Raw genomic sequence first — 14,117 nt, forward strand, 5'->3', positions numbered from 1 at the left:
AGCATACTGGCTTCATTCCTTGCGAGCTTACGTATGTCCTCAGCAGTTACAGCCCATGTTTCACTGCCATGTAGCATGGTTGTTCGTACGCATGCGTCATACAGTCTGCCTTTTACTCTGAGTGAGAGTCCCTTTGTCGCCAGCAGGGGTAAGAGCTCTCTAAACTTTGCCCAGGCTATTCTTATTCTAGCAGCTACACTTTCAGCGCACCCACCCCCACTACTAACTTGGTCGCCCAGATAGCGGAAGCTATCGACTACCTCTAGTTTTTCACCCTGGAATGAGATAGAAGTTGTTTCCTGTTTGTTTGCAGTCTTTATTGCACCTGAACATCTGCCACAAACAAAAACTAACTTGCTAGTTAACCTGCCTTTGATGTTGCTGCACCTCTTATGTGTCCATAGCTTGCACCGGGTACATCTTATAGAGTTACTACCTACTCCTTTTCTACATACTGAGCAGGGCCATCTACCTGAAGGGGTTTGTGTTTTATCTACCTTCCTACTTATTAGGATTTTGGTTTTAGCTAGGTTGACTCTAAGGCCCTTCAGTTCTAGACCTTGCTTCCACACCTGAAACTTCTCCTCTAGTTCTGATAGTGACTCCGCAATTAGGGCAAGGTCATCAGCATAGAGGAGCTCCCAGGGGCAACCTGTCTTGAACTCCTCTGTGATTGCCTGGAGGACTATGGTAAATAATAGGGGGCTGAGGACGGAACCTTGGTGGACCCCTACCTCTACCCGGAATTCATTGCTGTACTCATTTCCAACCCTCACCTTACTGGCCGCATCTCTGTACATGGCTCGCACAGCTCTCACTAGCCATTCTTCTATCCCAAGTTTCCTCATTGACCACCAGATAAGGGATCGGGGGACCCTGTCAAAGGCTTTCTCCATGTCAACGAAAGCCAGGTACAGAGGTTTATCCTTGGCTAGGTATTTCTCTTGCAACTGTCTCACTAGAAATAAGGCATCAGTAGTGCTTTTACCTGGCACGAACCCAAACTGCATCTCATCTAAATTGATTCGCTCCCTAATTAGTTGGGCTATGACCCTCTCTGTAACTTTCATAACCTGATCTAACAGCTTGATGCCTCTGTAATTATTTGTATCTAAAGCGTCCCCTTTACCTTTGTAGCAGTTGACTATGATGCTGCTACACCAGTCATAGGGTATGACTCCTTCGTGTATCACCTGGTTCGTAATACGGGTGACTAGGCTATAGCCAACACTGCCAGATATTTTGAGCATCTCTGCAGTGATTCCTGATGGGCCGGGGGCTTTCCCGGTCTTCATACTCTTAATTGCTTTATCTACCCTGGTACTATCAACTCGGATAGCTGGTCCCTCTATTGGGTCGACATAAGGCAGGCTCTCTTTCTCCCATTCATTCTCTTTATTAAGCAATCTCGATAAGTAAAATTGGAATGTTAGAAACAAGAGAGTGTGGTTACCTTATAGCCTCGGAAATAAGACTGTATGATTATAGTAGCAGTCCTTATCAGCAAATAGCATTTCTGTGCCTGGAGAAAAAGACAAAAATAAAGATGAAGAAATTTATCAAAGTGTTGCAGAGAAATAATGGCATCTATTGTAATGTTGTGTGTGTGTGCTTGTGTGTGTAATAGATAGAGTATGGATTGGCCAATAGATAGTGAGACAGACAGGAAGAGTCAAACACAGAGAAACAGACACAGATAGTGAGTCACACAAAATGACTGAAAATTTTTCCCTCTCTCTCTCTTGTATATATATATATATATATATATACACAATTTTACTCTTTTGTTTCAGTCATTTGACTGTGGCCATGCTGGAGCACCGCTTTTAGTCAAGCAAATCGACCCCAGGACTTATTCTTTGTAAGCCTAGTACTTATTCTATCAGTTTCTTTTGCCGAACCACTAAGTTACAGGGATGTAAACATACCAGCATCAGTTGTCAAGCGATGTTGAGGGGACAAACACAGACACACATATACATATATACAATGGGCTTCTTTCAGTTTCTGTCAACCAAATCCACTCACAAGGCTTTGGTCGGCCCAAGGATATAGTAGAAGACACTTGCCCAAGGTGCCAGGCAGTGGGACTGATCCCGGAGCCATGGGGTTGGTAAGCCACTCCAACGCATATATATATATATATATATATATATATATATATATATATAGGAAAATGAAGAATGCTAAATTGGAAGCATATTTTAATAAAGATTTCTAACCGGCTTTCATTGCGAAGCAAATTTTCAAGAAGGAGAATGAAAATGTTTTTTACAAAGTACAAAATGAAGAAAATAATATATAAAAAAATAACTATACCAATACATTATATTGTCTTTGAGCTTTTGAAGTTCAATGGTAGTTCATGTATATAATGGTTAAAAGTTTGTGTTAAGCAGGAAGTGTGGTGTCAAAACAGGAAGTGTGTGTAAGGGGAGACAAATGTTTTTAGTTGGAGTTATGAACTCTTTTTCAACAGGAAGTTTATGTCTGTTCTCTAGGAACAGACATCAACTTCCTGTTGAAAAAGAGTTTCATGATTCTTTGTAAGTGTTCTTTTATCCTTGAAGAGAGCCTAATGTGCTTTCTTGAAGGAGACAGACTGTCAAGAAGGTCTAAGGAAATCTGCCCAGGGACACTGTACACGTGTAAATCACATACGTTTGGTGTTAATGTAATGAGCCAAAACTTTTTCCAATTAGAATTATTTAGTTCATTAACCTGTCTTGGCATCTCTTCATTACGATAACAACTTACTCATGTAATGCTAGCTGAGGTACCTGGTAAAAAATTACCATTAATAAGATGTCTGTTTATAGCCATGAAACATTTTCCGTAAAATTTTAACATTTTTCAAAAATTTAAAATCTATATTAATGGGTTGGACCAATTTGACGAAAAAATGAGCCGAGTCTGGTAGCGAACCTGTGTCATCGTCATTTTTGTGCATGTGCGTAAAATGGCGAAATTTTACGCTTTGGGGCAGATTTCATCAAATTGATGTCACGATGGCTAGTGCACAAAATGCGTAAGTTTTGCTTGAGAAATAAAATGGTCTTACCTAATCAAAACCTGAAAGGCTAGGGAATTAAAACAATGAAGTGAACTAATAAGTTTTAGCAAATCAAAACAATTCGCATTGAAATGAAGAATTAGCAAATGCTAAATAGACTTCTGTTAATAAGCTGCCTGCTTATACTTATGAAACAATTTTCTTCGAATTTCGGCATTTTTTGTCAAATTGATGTCAAGATGGCTAGTGCAAAAAATGTTGAAATTTTATGATTTTTGAAAAATCGATATTGATTAAAAATCGATTTTTTTAAAAGTTTCAAGTGTATAAGTGACTGCATGAGCATAAGCCCTTTTGATAACAATAACCAGATTATAACATTTCTATGATAATAATAAAATCAGGAACTTTTCTACACCCTTTCATAAGATTCTACTCCTGTTTTTCTATAAATTTCAACTGTATATTATAGAAAAGTAGTTTCCATTGCATTCTTCTCCAATTCCATCAACACCACCTCCACCAATCCTTGTATCTGTGTTTGGGTCTTATCCTGCTCCTGAACAACATTCAAACGATTTAGAAATTGCTTCTAATTCCAGTTTTGTCTAAATCATTTCCATTCAATGTATCCATCACCCCAACCAACAAGCCACCCCGACCCTTAAACAACTCCATATCTGATCCCAGACCAAGTGTTATTTGATCCCCCAAAATACTCAAAGTATACTTACCCAGTACCCACGAAATCGACACGAAATTATAATTTGACTGTATTTCATTTTCTGGTATAGGGACCACTGCCGCCAGCCCCTCCACACTTTCTGTATTGACATGGCTAAATAATGCATTTGACCACGGCGTCTCTCTTCCATTTCAAATAACTACAAAATAGAAACAACACGAAACGTTTCAGATTTTAACATAAATGGTTATATTAGCATATTAGAAGAACTGATTTGGATCTCGAAACTATCTTTTCTCTCAGAATTGTTAATAATATCACATTAGATTTGATCTTAAAATAATAACAATTTCAGATTTGAGTTTCATTTCGTATCAGTGAGAAATCTAAAACAAAAGCTGAATTGTTTTCCCTGACGCATCATCATCATAACTATTGTTAAATAGATAAATGAAAAAGACTATAATTATTTTCTCAAACAAATTTCCCCAGAAGTGGAATTGTGGGGAGGAATAACAAGCTTGATTGTAAGGGAGATAACTATAATTTTTATTTCGACAATATAAATTTATGACTTATTTCCCTTGAGGACAGCATTAAGCGTCAACCAGAGAAATTCTTGTGGTGATTCGACCTGTCAGAAATAGCAGAAAAATCTCACTCAAACAAAACTCAACCATCTTAAAAGAGGACATTTGCTAAACTTGCCATAGTTACTTTGATACTACAGGGTGTTCAAAAAGTCTACCCGCAGTACGTATTTTATTGCAAAATAAATATTTATAAGATAGTATAGGACTACAAAGAATATATTAGATTTTGTCGTCCTTCATTTTCAATACATAAAATTTAATTTCTTTTTTACTGCCGTGTAAGTACTTCCTAAGCTGATTTCCGTTTCCTGTGACAATTTACGTAAGGACTTTGATGGGCTTGCCAACAGTTTATCGGAAATATTGGATAGTGTTTCGTCTGAAAGAACAGTAGGCCTACCGCTTCTTGCTGTGCCGACCACTGAGCCTGTGTTTCTAAATTTTCTTATAAAATCCCGCTCAGTGTCACGATGTGGAACAACAGTATTTGGAAAAGTTTCACTGAACTTCTGCTTCCCAATATTTATGTATTTGTTTCCAGCCTGAAACACCCATTCAACTAAAAACGTTCGTTCTTCGATGGTTAGCATGTCAACACGCTGAAAGGTACACAATGACTGAGGGACAATGGTTGACACTCGGCCGCCCACTCAGTGATAGCCAAACTGCTCATGTGCAGGATGAAAATAATTCACTGCGGAGAGACTTTATGAACACCCTGTATAAATGCAGACAACTGGACCCTGCACCACAAACGTTGACAAACAAGCTAGCAATGTATACTATAGTTGGGAAGACGAACAAATTATTTTAAACACTGACACTTCTTACATTTTGGATATTTCAATCGATAAAATGTATTTCTCCATATTCTCTGACTTACTCTAACAATGCTAAACTTTATCAAACTCTCTCAAACCATTTAATAATGTGGTGTTGAAAATTATTCTGTCAAATGTAAGGCTTATTTATTAACAGTCTTGAATTTAATCATGGATTATCCTGTAGCTTTGAGATTTTGATGATATGGCTGTTTATTTTTAAAATGACAAAATAGGGTAGATTTGAGGGGCCAGATCTGGCCAGTTTGAACATGTAGAATATTTTGGCCAGATATGGCCTGTTTAAGTGCTAAAGGGTTAAATCATTTCTCACAGTTCCATTAAACTATTTTCTCAATTCAAAAATATTCTTTACTCTTTTATTACCTCAGTTTTGATATTGTTTGGACAGACTTTATCTGAGGATCAAAATTGGAATGGTTTACGACATGCATGAATCATTTGAGACACTGAAGATCAAAACTGTTTCATTTTATTTTTTTTTAAGCATGAAAACATTTTTTAAATTAAGAAAATAGAATTTATGAAAAAAATATAAAAAAAAACAAGAAGAAATTTTACCGTTTTTGGTTTCCTAATGAAGACTTTTGTCTTTCCAAAAGCATAATGACTATTTGTAAATCCCATACTTTCCATGAGAACCTTGACCCCTTGTTGTACGGGTCCATCCCAATGTGGCCACGTCAAAGGTGATAACATCTTGTAACGATATAAGAAATGACCATAGCTCTGTCGAAATGCATATCCAGCACGTCTCACCTGAACATTCTCCATTAACCTGTAATCAATAAATATTAAATCAGCTATTAACAAATACGACTGGGGTATCTGAAAGGATGAGAGTGGAAGGGTTTGTGTTTATCTTTATAAGTATTTCGGATGAGTAGAATCTTATGAGAAGATATTGAAAAGTTCCTGGTTTTAGCTAAAAGAAAATACAGGAAGATCAGTTAATTATGTGATTTTATTCAACATATTCTCCTCTCAGATTCACACACTTATTGCAGTGGTCCTTCCATTTTTCCAAGCCCTGTAAAAGAACTCGTAAGGTTGGGCCTCCAACCAAGTCTTTGGCAATACCCTTAAAGCCAGGAACTTTTCAACACCACATTGTAGATTCATGCATTTGCATAAATGTGAATAGATGAGTGTGGTGTGTTTGGGAATGTGTATATTTGGTGATGTGCAGATTTGTGAGTGCTGAAAACACAGAGCATCACAAGACATGTGAGCCAATCAGCAAGTTACTTACCCTAAGTAGCGAACCTGATGCCGGACTAGATCTTCATCAAATGCTATAGGTTTCTTGAAATCATTGGGCTGGAACAACAACAAAAATAACAATAATAATAAGAAGAACACCCAGAGAGCACAAACCTCTGCCAAGGCAACACCAATGTCTTCTCAACAATTAGCCAGAGATGATTTTTAAAATGAGAATATCTGAAATAAACTCGACTGCTCTCACAAACTAGAATACTAAAAATAAACCCAACTGCTCTCAAAAATTAAGTAAAAAAACAGGAAAAATTATTCAGAATCCTTGTCCAGTACCAGATCAATCCCAAAATCTAATCAATTTGTGCCAGTCATAAGACCAAACATCCCTGAAAGTTTCATCCGAATCCATCCAGTGGTTCTTGAGATATCTTGTCCACAGACAAACAAACAAACATGACTGAAAATAATACCTCTGCCTTCGCTGAGGTGGAGGTAATAATACCTTCAAATTTTGGCACAAGGCCAGCAATTGTGTGATGGGTGTAAGTTGGTTATGTCAACCCCTACTCATCAAAAGGATGAAAGGCAAAGTCGACCTAGGTAGGATCTGGGGTTTAGAATGTAAAGTTCGATGAGATGCCACTAAGCAATTTACCCAGCATGCTAACAATTCTGCCAGATTGCTGCCTTATTAAAAATAATAATCCTTTCTGCTACAGGTACAAGGCCTGAAATTTTGTGGGCAGGGGCTAGTTGATTACATTGACCCCAGTTTTTACAAGTACTTAATTTACCAACCCTAAAAGGATGAAAGGCAAAGTTGACCTCAACAGAATTTGAACTCAGACCATAAAGATGAACATAATGCTGCTAAGCATTTTGACCAGTGTGCTAGTGATTCTGCCAGCTCACTACCTTAATAATAATAATAATAATAATAATAATGATAATTTTGGCCAAGGGGTAAGTTGATTACATTAACTCCAGTTCATAACTGGTACTTGTTTTATCAACCCCAAAAGAACGAATGGGAAAGTCAACCTTGGTGGAATTTTAACTCGGAACATAAAGACTGGTGAAATGCTTCTAAGCATTTTGTCTGATGTGCAAATGATTCAGCCAGCTTCTTGCTTAATAATAATAATAATAATAATAATAACAGCGAAACGGGCTGATTACTACCTAGCTCAGATACCAGGAAACCCCAAAATGGCTGAAGTTCAAAAGATAGTGCTCATGGGAAGTGCCCATATCCTACGTAAAATACTGTCTATGTGATTTCAAATTTTAAAACAAACATAATTTTCTTATGGTTTCTTAAACATTCTCTAGAACAACACTGTACAAATCCAAATATATGGTACCCTAGACATAACACCTACATGAACTTCTAACTTGTTGTCTCTTGAGGTCTCTGGGTGAGACTTGGATCCAACTTGTCCAAATGCAAAGCAAAAGTCAAACATAAAATAATAATAATAAATATCTAACACAGATACAATGTCACACATTTTGATGACTGAATCAACTGACTGAATCAACCACACTACTAGACTCTCTCTCTCTTTCCTATAAACTGACATCACCACCACCCCACTAACCTTGTCCTGAGCCACCCCACTTTGGTGGAGATACACTGGTGCCATTTATAACATATTGTAGGTCTTAGTTATTGAGGTGGCACGGTTTAGCCCAATCCAGGTGCAACCACAGTCAGTTTCTTGTATAGAGTGGGAGAAAAATGGATTCTAGAATGTGACTGTACTTGAAAGGATGGAAGGTAAATAACTGCATGAAACGATGGAAGGTATATGACTGTACACTGAAAAGGATGGGAGGTGAAATTGAATTTGAATGAATTTTAACCTAATGTGAAGAGAGCCTCCCACTTGAAATTTAAAAATCAAATGTATAAATTAAAATAGCTACAGGCGTAGGAGTGGCTGTGTGGTAAGTAACTTGCTTACCAGCCACATGGTTCCGGGTTCAGTCCCACTGCGTGGCATCTTGGGCAAGTGTCTTCTACTCTAGTCTCGGGCCGACCAAAGCCTTGTGAGTGGATTTGGTAGACGGAAACTGAAAGAAGCCCATTGTATATATGTATATATATATATATATATATGTATGTGTGTATGTGTTTGCGTGTCTGTGTTTGTCCCTCCAACATCGCTTGACAACCGATGCTGGTTTGTTTACGTCACCGTAACTTAGCGGTTCGGCAAAAGAGACCGATAGAATAAGTACTAGGCTTCCAAAGAATAAGTCCTGGGGTCGAGTTGCTCGACTAAAGGCGGTGCTCCAGCATGGCCACAGTCAAGACTGAAACAAGTAAAAGAGTAAATTAAAATATATTAAAATGTTTCCTTAATTCAATAACTGACCTTTAATCCACAACAAAGGGACGTTCAGTTTGCTAACCTTTTTTTGCCTTATCCCTATTTGTCCATACACTGAGGGTCAGAGGTCATTCAGTCTGTCCTCCCTGACAATAACTCCTCGAAATAAGCGCAAAATGTAGCCTTCATATAGTTATTTGACTATCTGAAAAACAACGGCCCTCATTTCTCTCAAATCACACATTATCACATTTTAAAAAGGATGCATTGTCTTAGATATATACATTCTGTTTCATTGCCTATTTACTGCTGAATGAAATCTCTCAACATCTCACTTTGGACCTGCTCATCCACACTGACCAGCTTCTGTTTGACAAGGGGTTTCCACAGTCAGGTTATTTAACTTTGACCATTAGTATGCAGTCCGAATTTTAACTCAGAGCATAACAAACCAGAATGGAAACTCCAAGACATCTCAAAGACTCATATATTTCTACCATTCTGCTGTCTTTGGTTGAGCATTTATCAATCCTGAAAGAATTAAAAGCAAAGTTGACCTCACTGGGGTTTGAAGAAAACCAAAATTCAGCCCAATGCTGCTGGGCAGTGTCTCCAGTGTTCTGGCCACTCTACTAATTAACCACCTAATTAACCACCTAAATCTATTGAATGGTAAAAGCTGGAACACATTTGATCTTGGGTCTAGAAAAACGTACCTTGATACACCGGATATAATTAGGGTTCTTGGAGGATAAGTTCTTCATAAGTTCTGCCACGGATACCTGAAGACATGAAAAAAGAATGAGTTAACCAAATTTGGTGGTAAACCAATATCTAAAAGGATGGCGGGCGGGGTTAAAGCAACGACAACATCAAGTTGGTAGTCGATATTATCTCACCAGTGTTACCTGTAATATCTGGCATCATACCCAGGTGGAGATATATCTTTCATTTGGTTCAAATTAAGAACTGTTCCTTAGAAATCCCTGAAGATTTTGGACACATTCTGTTAGATTTAAAATAACCAAGACAACTCATCCAGTAATTATGGATATATATGTAATATTTATATATGGGTATTTGTAATATACAGTACTACTAATGGTGTTGTTTATCATATTTTAAAAATGTATATAATTAATCCACCTTTAAACTATTGAATACTTCTAGCAGACTGAAGTTAAGTAACACATTCATGACTATACACACACACACACACACACACATATATATATATATATATATATATATGTGTGTGTGTGTGTGTGTGTATTACAAATAAAAGGGTAAAGGAATATTAATTTATTAATAAATTAATAATTAATAATTTTTACCAAGTATTTCGGTATGTAAACACCATTATCGGTGAAGAACTAATTTAAAAGTTCTTATAAATTTATAAACATAATTAAGGCATCAGCAACAGTTACTTCACCACACACCAAAGTTCAGATATAGCAGCTAAAACTCCAACAGATAGCAGTATTTGTAACTCCCAAAGGCAAAACAAGAAGAAAAATCAACGAAACTAATCAGTCTTAGTTAATCATAGACGCGTTTCTGGATCAGAATGGTAAAAAACCTTCATTTCCGTCATCAGTATGATATTCTAGTTTGCAGGTCTGAAGGTACAGGCAATTATGCATGCTCGACCAAGCATCAAGTACTGCTATCTGTTGGAGTCTTAGCACTTTAGCTGCTATTTCTGAACTTTGGTATGTGGTGAAGCAACTGTTGCTGATCTCTTAATTATGTTTATATATATACATACACGTAAAATACACCATTTTGAGCATGGCCGTTGCCAGGACCGCATGACTGGCCCTCATGCCGGTGGCATGTAAAAGCACCCACTACACTCTCTGAGTGGTTGGCGTTAGGAAGGGCATCCAGCTGTAGAAACTCTGCCAACTCAGATTGGAGCCTGATGTAGCCATCTGGTTCACCAGTCCTCAGTCAAATCGTCCAACCCATGCTAGCATGGAAAGCGGACGTTAAACGATGATGATGATGATGATATATATATATATATATATATATATATATTTATAGATAGATAGTAACTTCTATGCTGAAGTAGAGACAACATGTTCTTTGTCTATCTCTTTAACTTCTTGGAGATTTTAGGTAAAATTATACTAATGTGTCCATCTGTTCTAATATAATTAAATTCTATGTCTTTGTGCAGCTGAGGATTGCTCTGCATTTTAAAATGATGTAATGATTGCATTGTTCAATTAAATGGAGCTGCATGAAACGATCGTACTGCATTACCTCTGGATATCCTTGTTGTTTATTTTGACATATAGATAGGTAGATACACACACATATACAAGAGTTAAGGAATGGAGTAGATAAAATCCAGGCTACATATGTTTCCTAATGAGTTGAATCTTGGAAGTGGTAAATGTCCAAGCAAGGTGTATACAGCAGGCTACACTTCAGGCCTAGCGTTTCTTGATTAAATTCTGATCGAATCTTCTGTGTGTTAACATGCACCTCCTTACAACAATGTAAACTTCATTTAATCCAGATACTCTTGGCCTGAAGAGTAACCTGCAGTATACACCTTGCTTGGATATTTACCACTTTCGAGGTTCTGCTTGCTATGAAACATATGTAGCCTGGATTTCATCAACTTCATTCCTTAACTCATGTATATGTATTTGAATACTTGGCAACCCTGTCTGCCAACTGTGAGATATAAAATAATATTTTCAGCTTAACATGTTGTTGGCATTCCGTCGCTTATGATGTCAAGGGTTCCAGTTGATCCGATCAACAGAACAGCCTGCTCGAGAAATTAACGTGCAAGTGGCTGAGCACTCCACAGACACGTGTACTCTTAAACGTAGTTCTCGGGGATATTCAGCGTGGCACAGTGTGACAAGGCTGACCCTTTGAATTACAAGTACACCAGAAACAGGAAGTAAGATTGAGAGAAAGTTGTGGTGAAAGAGTACAGCAGGGTTCGCTACCATCCCCTGCTGGGGCCTCGTGGAGCTTTAGGTGTTTTTGCTCGATAAACACTCACAACGCCCGGTCTGAGAATCGAAACCGCAATCCTATGACCGCGAGTCTGCTGCCCTAACCACTGGGCCATTGCACCTCCACTCAGCTTATCATACTTTGAAATGAAAAATGCCACAACCTTCCACCCCAATAAACCACTATTGTTCCTGAAAGTTGTTTTTTATATTTTCAATGGTTTGCTTGAAGCTGATCTTCTTCCTACATCTCGATCCTTGGACCTTACATGTGTGTGCATGTGTGTATCTATCTCTCTCTATATATATATATTTACCTATTTCATTTAGGCATTGTGAAACTAATACCTTGGCATAGAACTCAATATACATATGCTTCAGAATGAAACATTACTTGAGTACAGAGCAGTTATAAGAAAAAAAGATGATAAAAGAATAAATGATAAGATAATCATTTATTCCTTTGTCATCTTATTTTCTTATGTACGCATATCTGTATACAGATGTAATTAAACATACTTACTTTGAATTGCGAGCCGGCAGTGGCTGGACGTTTTAAAGATGGGCGAGCGGGATTTCCTATCAATGATAAAGACAAATAGAATAGAATACGTATATGTGAGTGTATAAGTATATGAATATTTCATCACTATCATCTTTTTCTTCTTTTTCCAGCCGAGCGTAACCATGTATCTCCTCAGCAGTAAGACAGTTGTTCCATCTCCCCCGCCGTACTAGTACCTCTCCACACCTGGCATAAACCATTTCCTTCGACACCATACTCTTCTCAGTCAAGGGGTCTTCTTTACTTGTGAGTTGCTTTGCAGCTTCACTAGAGCTGGTGACATGCAAAATCACCCACTGCACTCTGTAAAGTGGTTGGTGTTAGGAAGAGCACCCAGCTATAGAAACCATGCCAAAAGCAGCCAATAGATCTTGATACAGTCTTCTCACCTGCTGGATTCTGTCAAACCATTTGATCCATGCCAGCATTGAATACAAACGAATGGTGATGATTTAAATATAACATCTACGAAATTAAGTTAAAATAGTATTAAAACTGTTACATATTATAACAAGGTTATTTGTAGAGATGAGGTGTAGTTTGTTGAATTATTCCCAGTATATAACTGTTATTCAATGTATCACAAGAGATGAAAGGCAAAGTTGACCTCACTGACATTTGAAAACAGAATATAAAGAGCCTGAAGAAATTCTTCAAAGTACTTTTTCTAATATTCAAATGATTCTGCCAGTTTGCCAGCCTAAATAATGGTTTCTATAATAAAGGCCTGGAATATTTTTGGTAGAGGAGAGGATTAGTCAATGAAATCCACCTAGTTCATGACTGGTATTATTTTTTATTAGTGCCTAAAGCAGTGGTTCTCAACCTGTCATCTGTGGACCCCTAGTGGTCCGCAAAAGTATTACTGGGGGGGGGGGGTCTGTGAACTATATTCAGAATTTCACACACACACACATACATAAGGACAAGTATATTAAAAGGGGTCCGTGGGAAAACTCGTTTAAATAAACGGTGGCCTTGGTAGTGAAAAGGTTGGGAACCACTGGCCTAAAGGATAAATGGCAAACTCAACCTTAGAACTCAAACTGTTAAGGTCTGTAAGTAAAGAACAGTTCTTTACTTTTCTTGTAACATCACAGATTTCAGTTGCATAACAACAACAATTGCAAAATGAGGAAGAATCGATAGAGGATGTAAGATGTTCAAAAAATGCGGCTCACCTTCTGGGAATAAGTCTTTTAGTAAAGGATGTTTACATCTGTACATGGCTTGAGACAAATCACGGAACAAAAGGTCATTGTTTTTATCAACAAACCCTTCAACCCTATAGGTTACCTGATGGAACAGGAAGCAAAAGGAAATATATATATAAACAGGTACAAAAAACATGCTTAGAGTAATAATAATAATGGTTTCAAATCTTGGCACAAAGCTAGCAATATTGTGGGGGTAAGTCAGTCACATCAACTTCAGTGCTCAACTGGTACTTACTTTATCAACCGCAAAAGAATAAAAGGCCAAGTTGACTTTGGCAGAATTTGAACTCAGAATGTAAAGACGGACAAAATGCCACTAAGCATTTTGTCTGGCATGCTAATAGATGTGCCCGCTTGCCACCCTAATAGTAATCATACCCTGATGCCGTACCAGGCAGTGGCTCTCATGGCTTCTCATCTTAACTGATTGGAAGTGTTATCATGTACATTGATTTGTCTTGGTATAAAAGATGGGCTACAGCAAATATTCTGCTCAATACCACAGATTTACTTGTCATTTGTTTGACCTTAACCAGTTGAGCATGTCCCTTAGTGGCTGATGATGATATGTGCATCTCTGATCATGAGCAGAAGTAGTCGGGGAGCATCATAGCCATGTGTTGAGAGGAATTCTTTGAAAGTTTGAATAATTCACCTC

The 14,117-nt window shown here is 37.6% G+C and overlaps 1 protein-coding gene and 1 long non-coding RNA gene across 2 annotated transcripts in view; one reads left to right on the forward strand and one right to left on the reverse strand.

The window, feature by feature from the left end:
- The window catches only part of LOC149132373 (uncharacterized), a 120,360-nt gene that overhangs the window by 77,319 nt on the left and 28,924 nt on the right, over positions 1-14,117 (forward strand). The gene's annotated exons all lie outside the window — the stretch shown is intronic.
- LOC106882585 (unconventional myosin-Ia) overlaps positions 1-14,117 on the reverse strand; it is a 358,922-nt gene that overhangs the window by 20,941 nt on the left and 323,864 nt on the right. Inside the window, exons 19-25 of the mRNA XM_052974157.2 lie at positions 13,424-13,538; positions 12,201-12,256; positions 9,407-9,472; positions 6,386-6,453; positions 5,695-5,911; positions 3,748-3,897; positions 1,454-1,522 (exon numbers count right to left, since the gene is read on the reverse strand). Coding sequence (XP_052830117.1) covers positions 1,454-1,522; positions 3,748-3,897; positions 5,695-5,911; positions 6,386-6,453; positions 9,407-9,472; positions 12,201-12,256; positions 13,424-13,538 — 741 coding nt within the window. The remainder of the gene's footprint in view (positions 1-1,453; positions 1,523-3,747; positions 3,898-5,694; positions 5,912-6,385; positions 6,454-9,406; positions 9,473-12,200; positions 12,257-13,423; positions 13,539-14,117) is intronic.

Source organism: Octopus bimaculoides, chromosome 16, assembly GCF_046866305.1.
Source record: "Octopus bimaculoides isolate indiv1 chromosome 16, ASM4686630v1, whole genome shotgun sequence".
Taxonomy (NCBI): domain Eukaryota; kingdom Metazoa; phylum Mollusca; class Cephalopoda; order Octopoda; family Octopodidae; genus Octopus; species Octopus bimaculoides.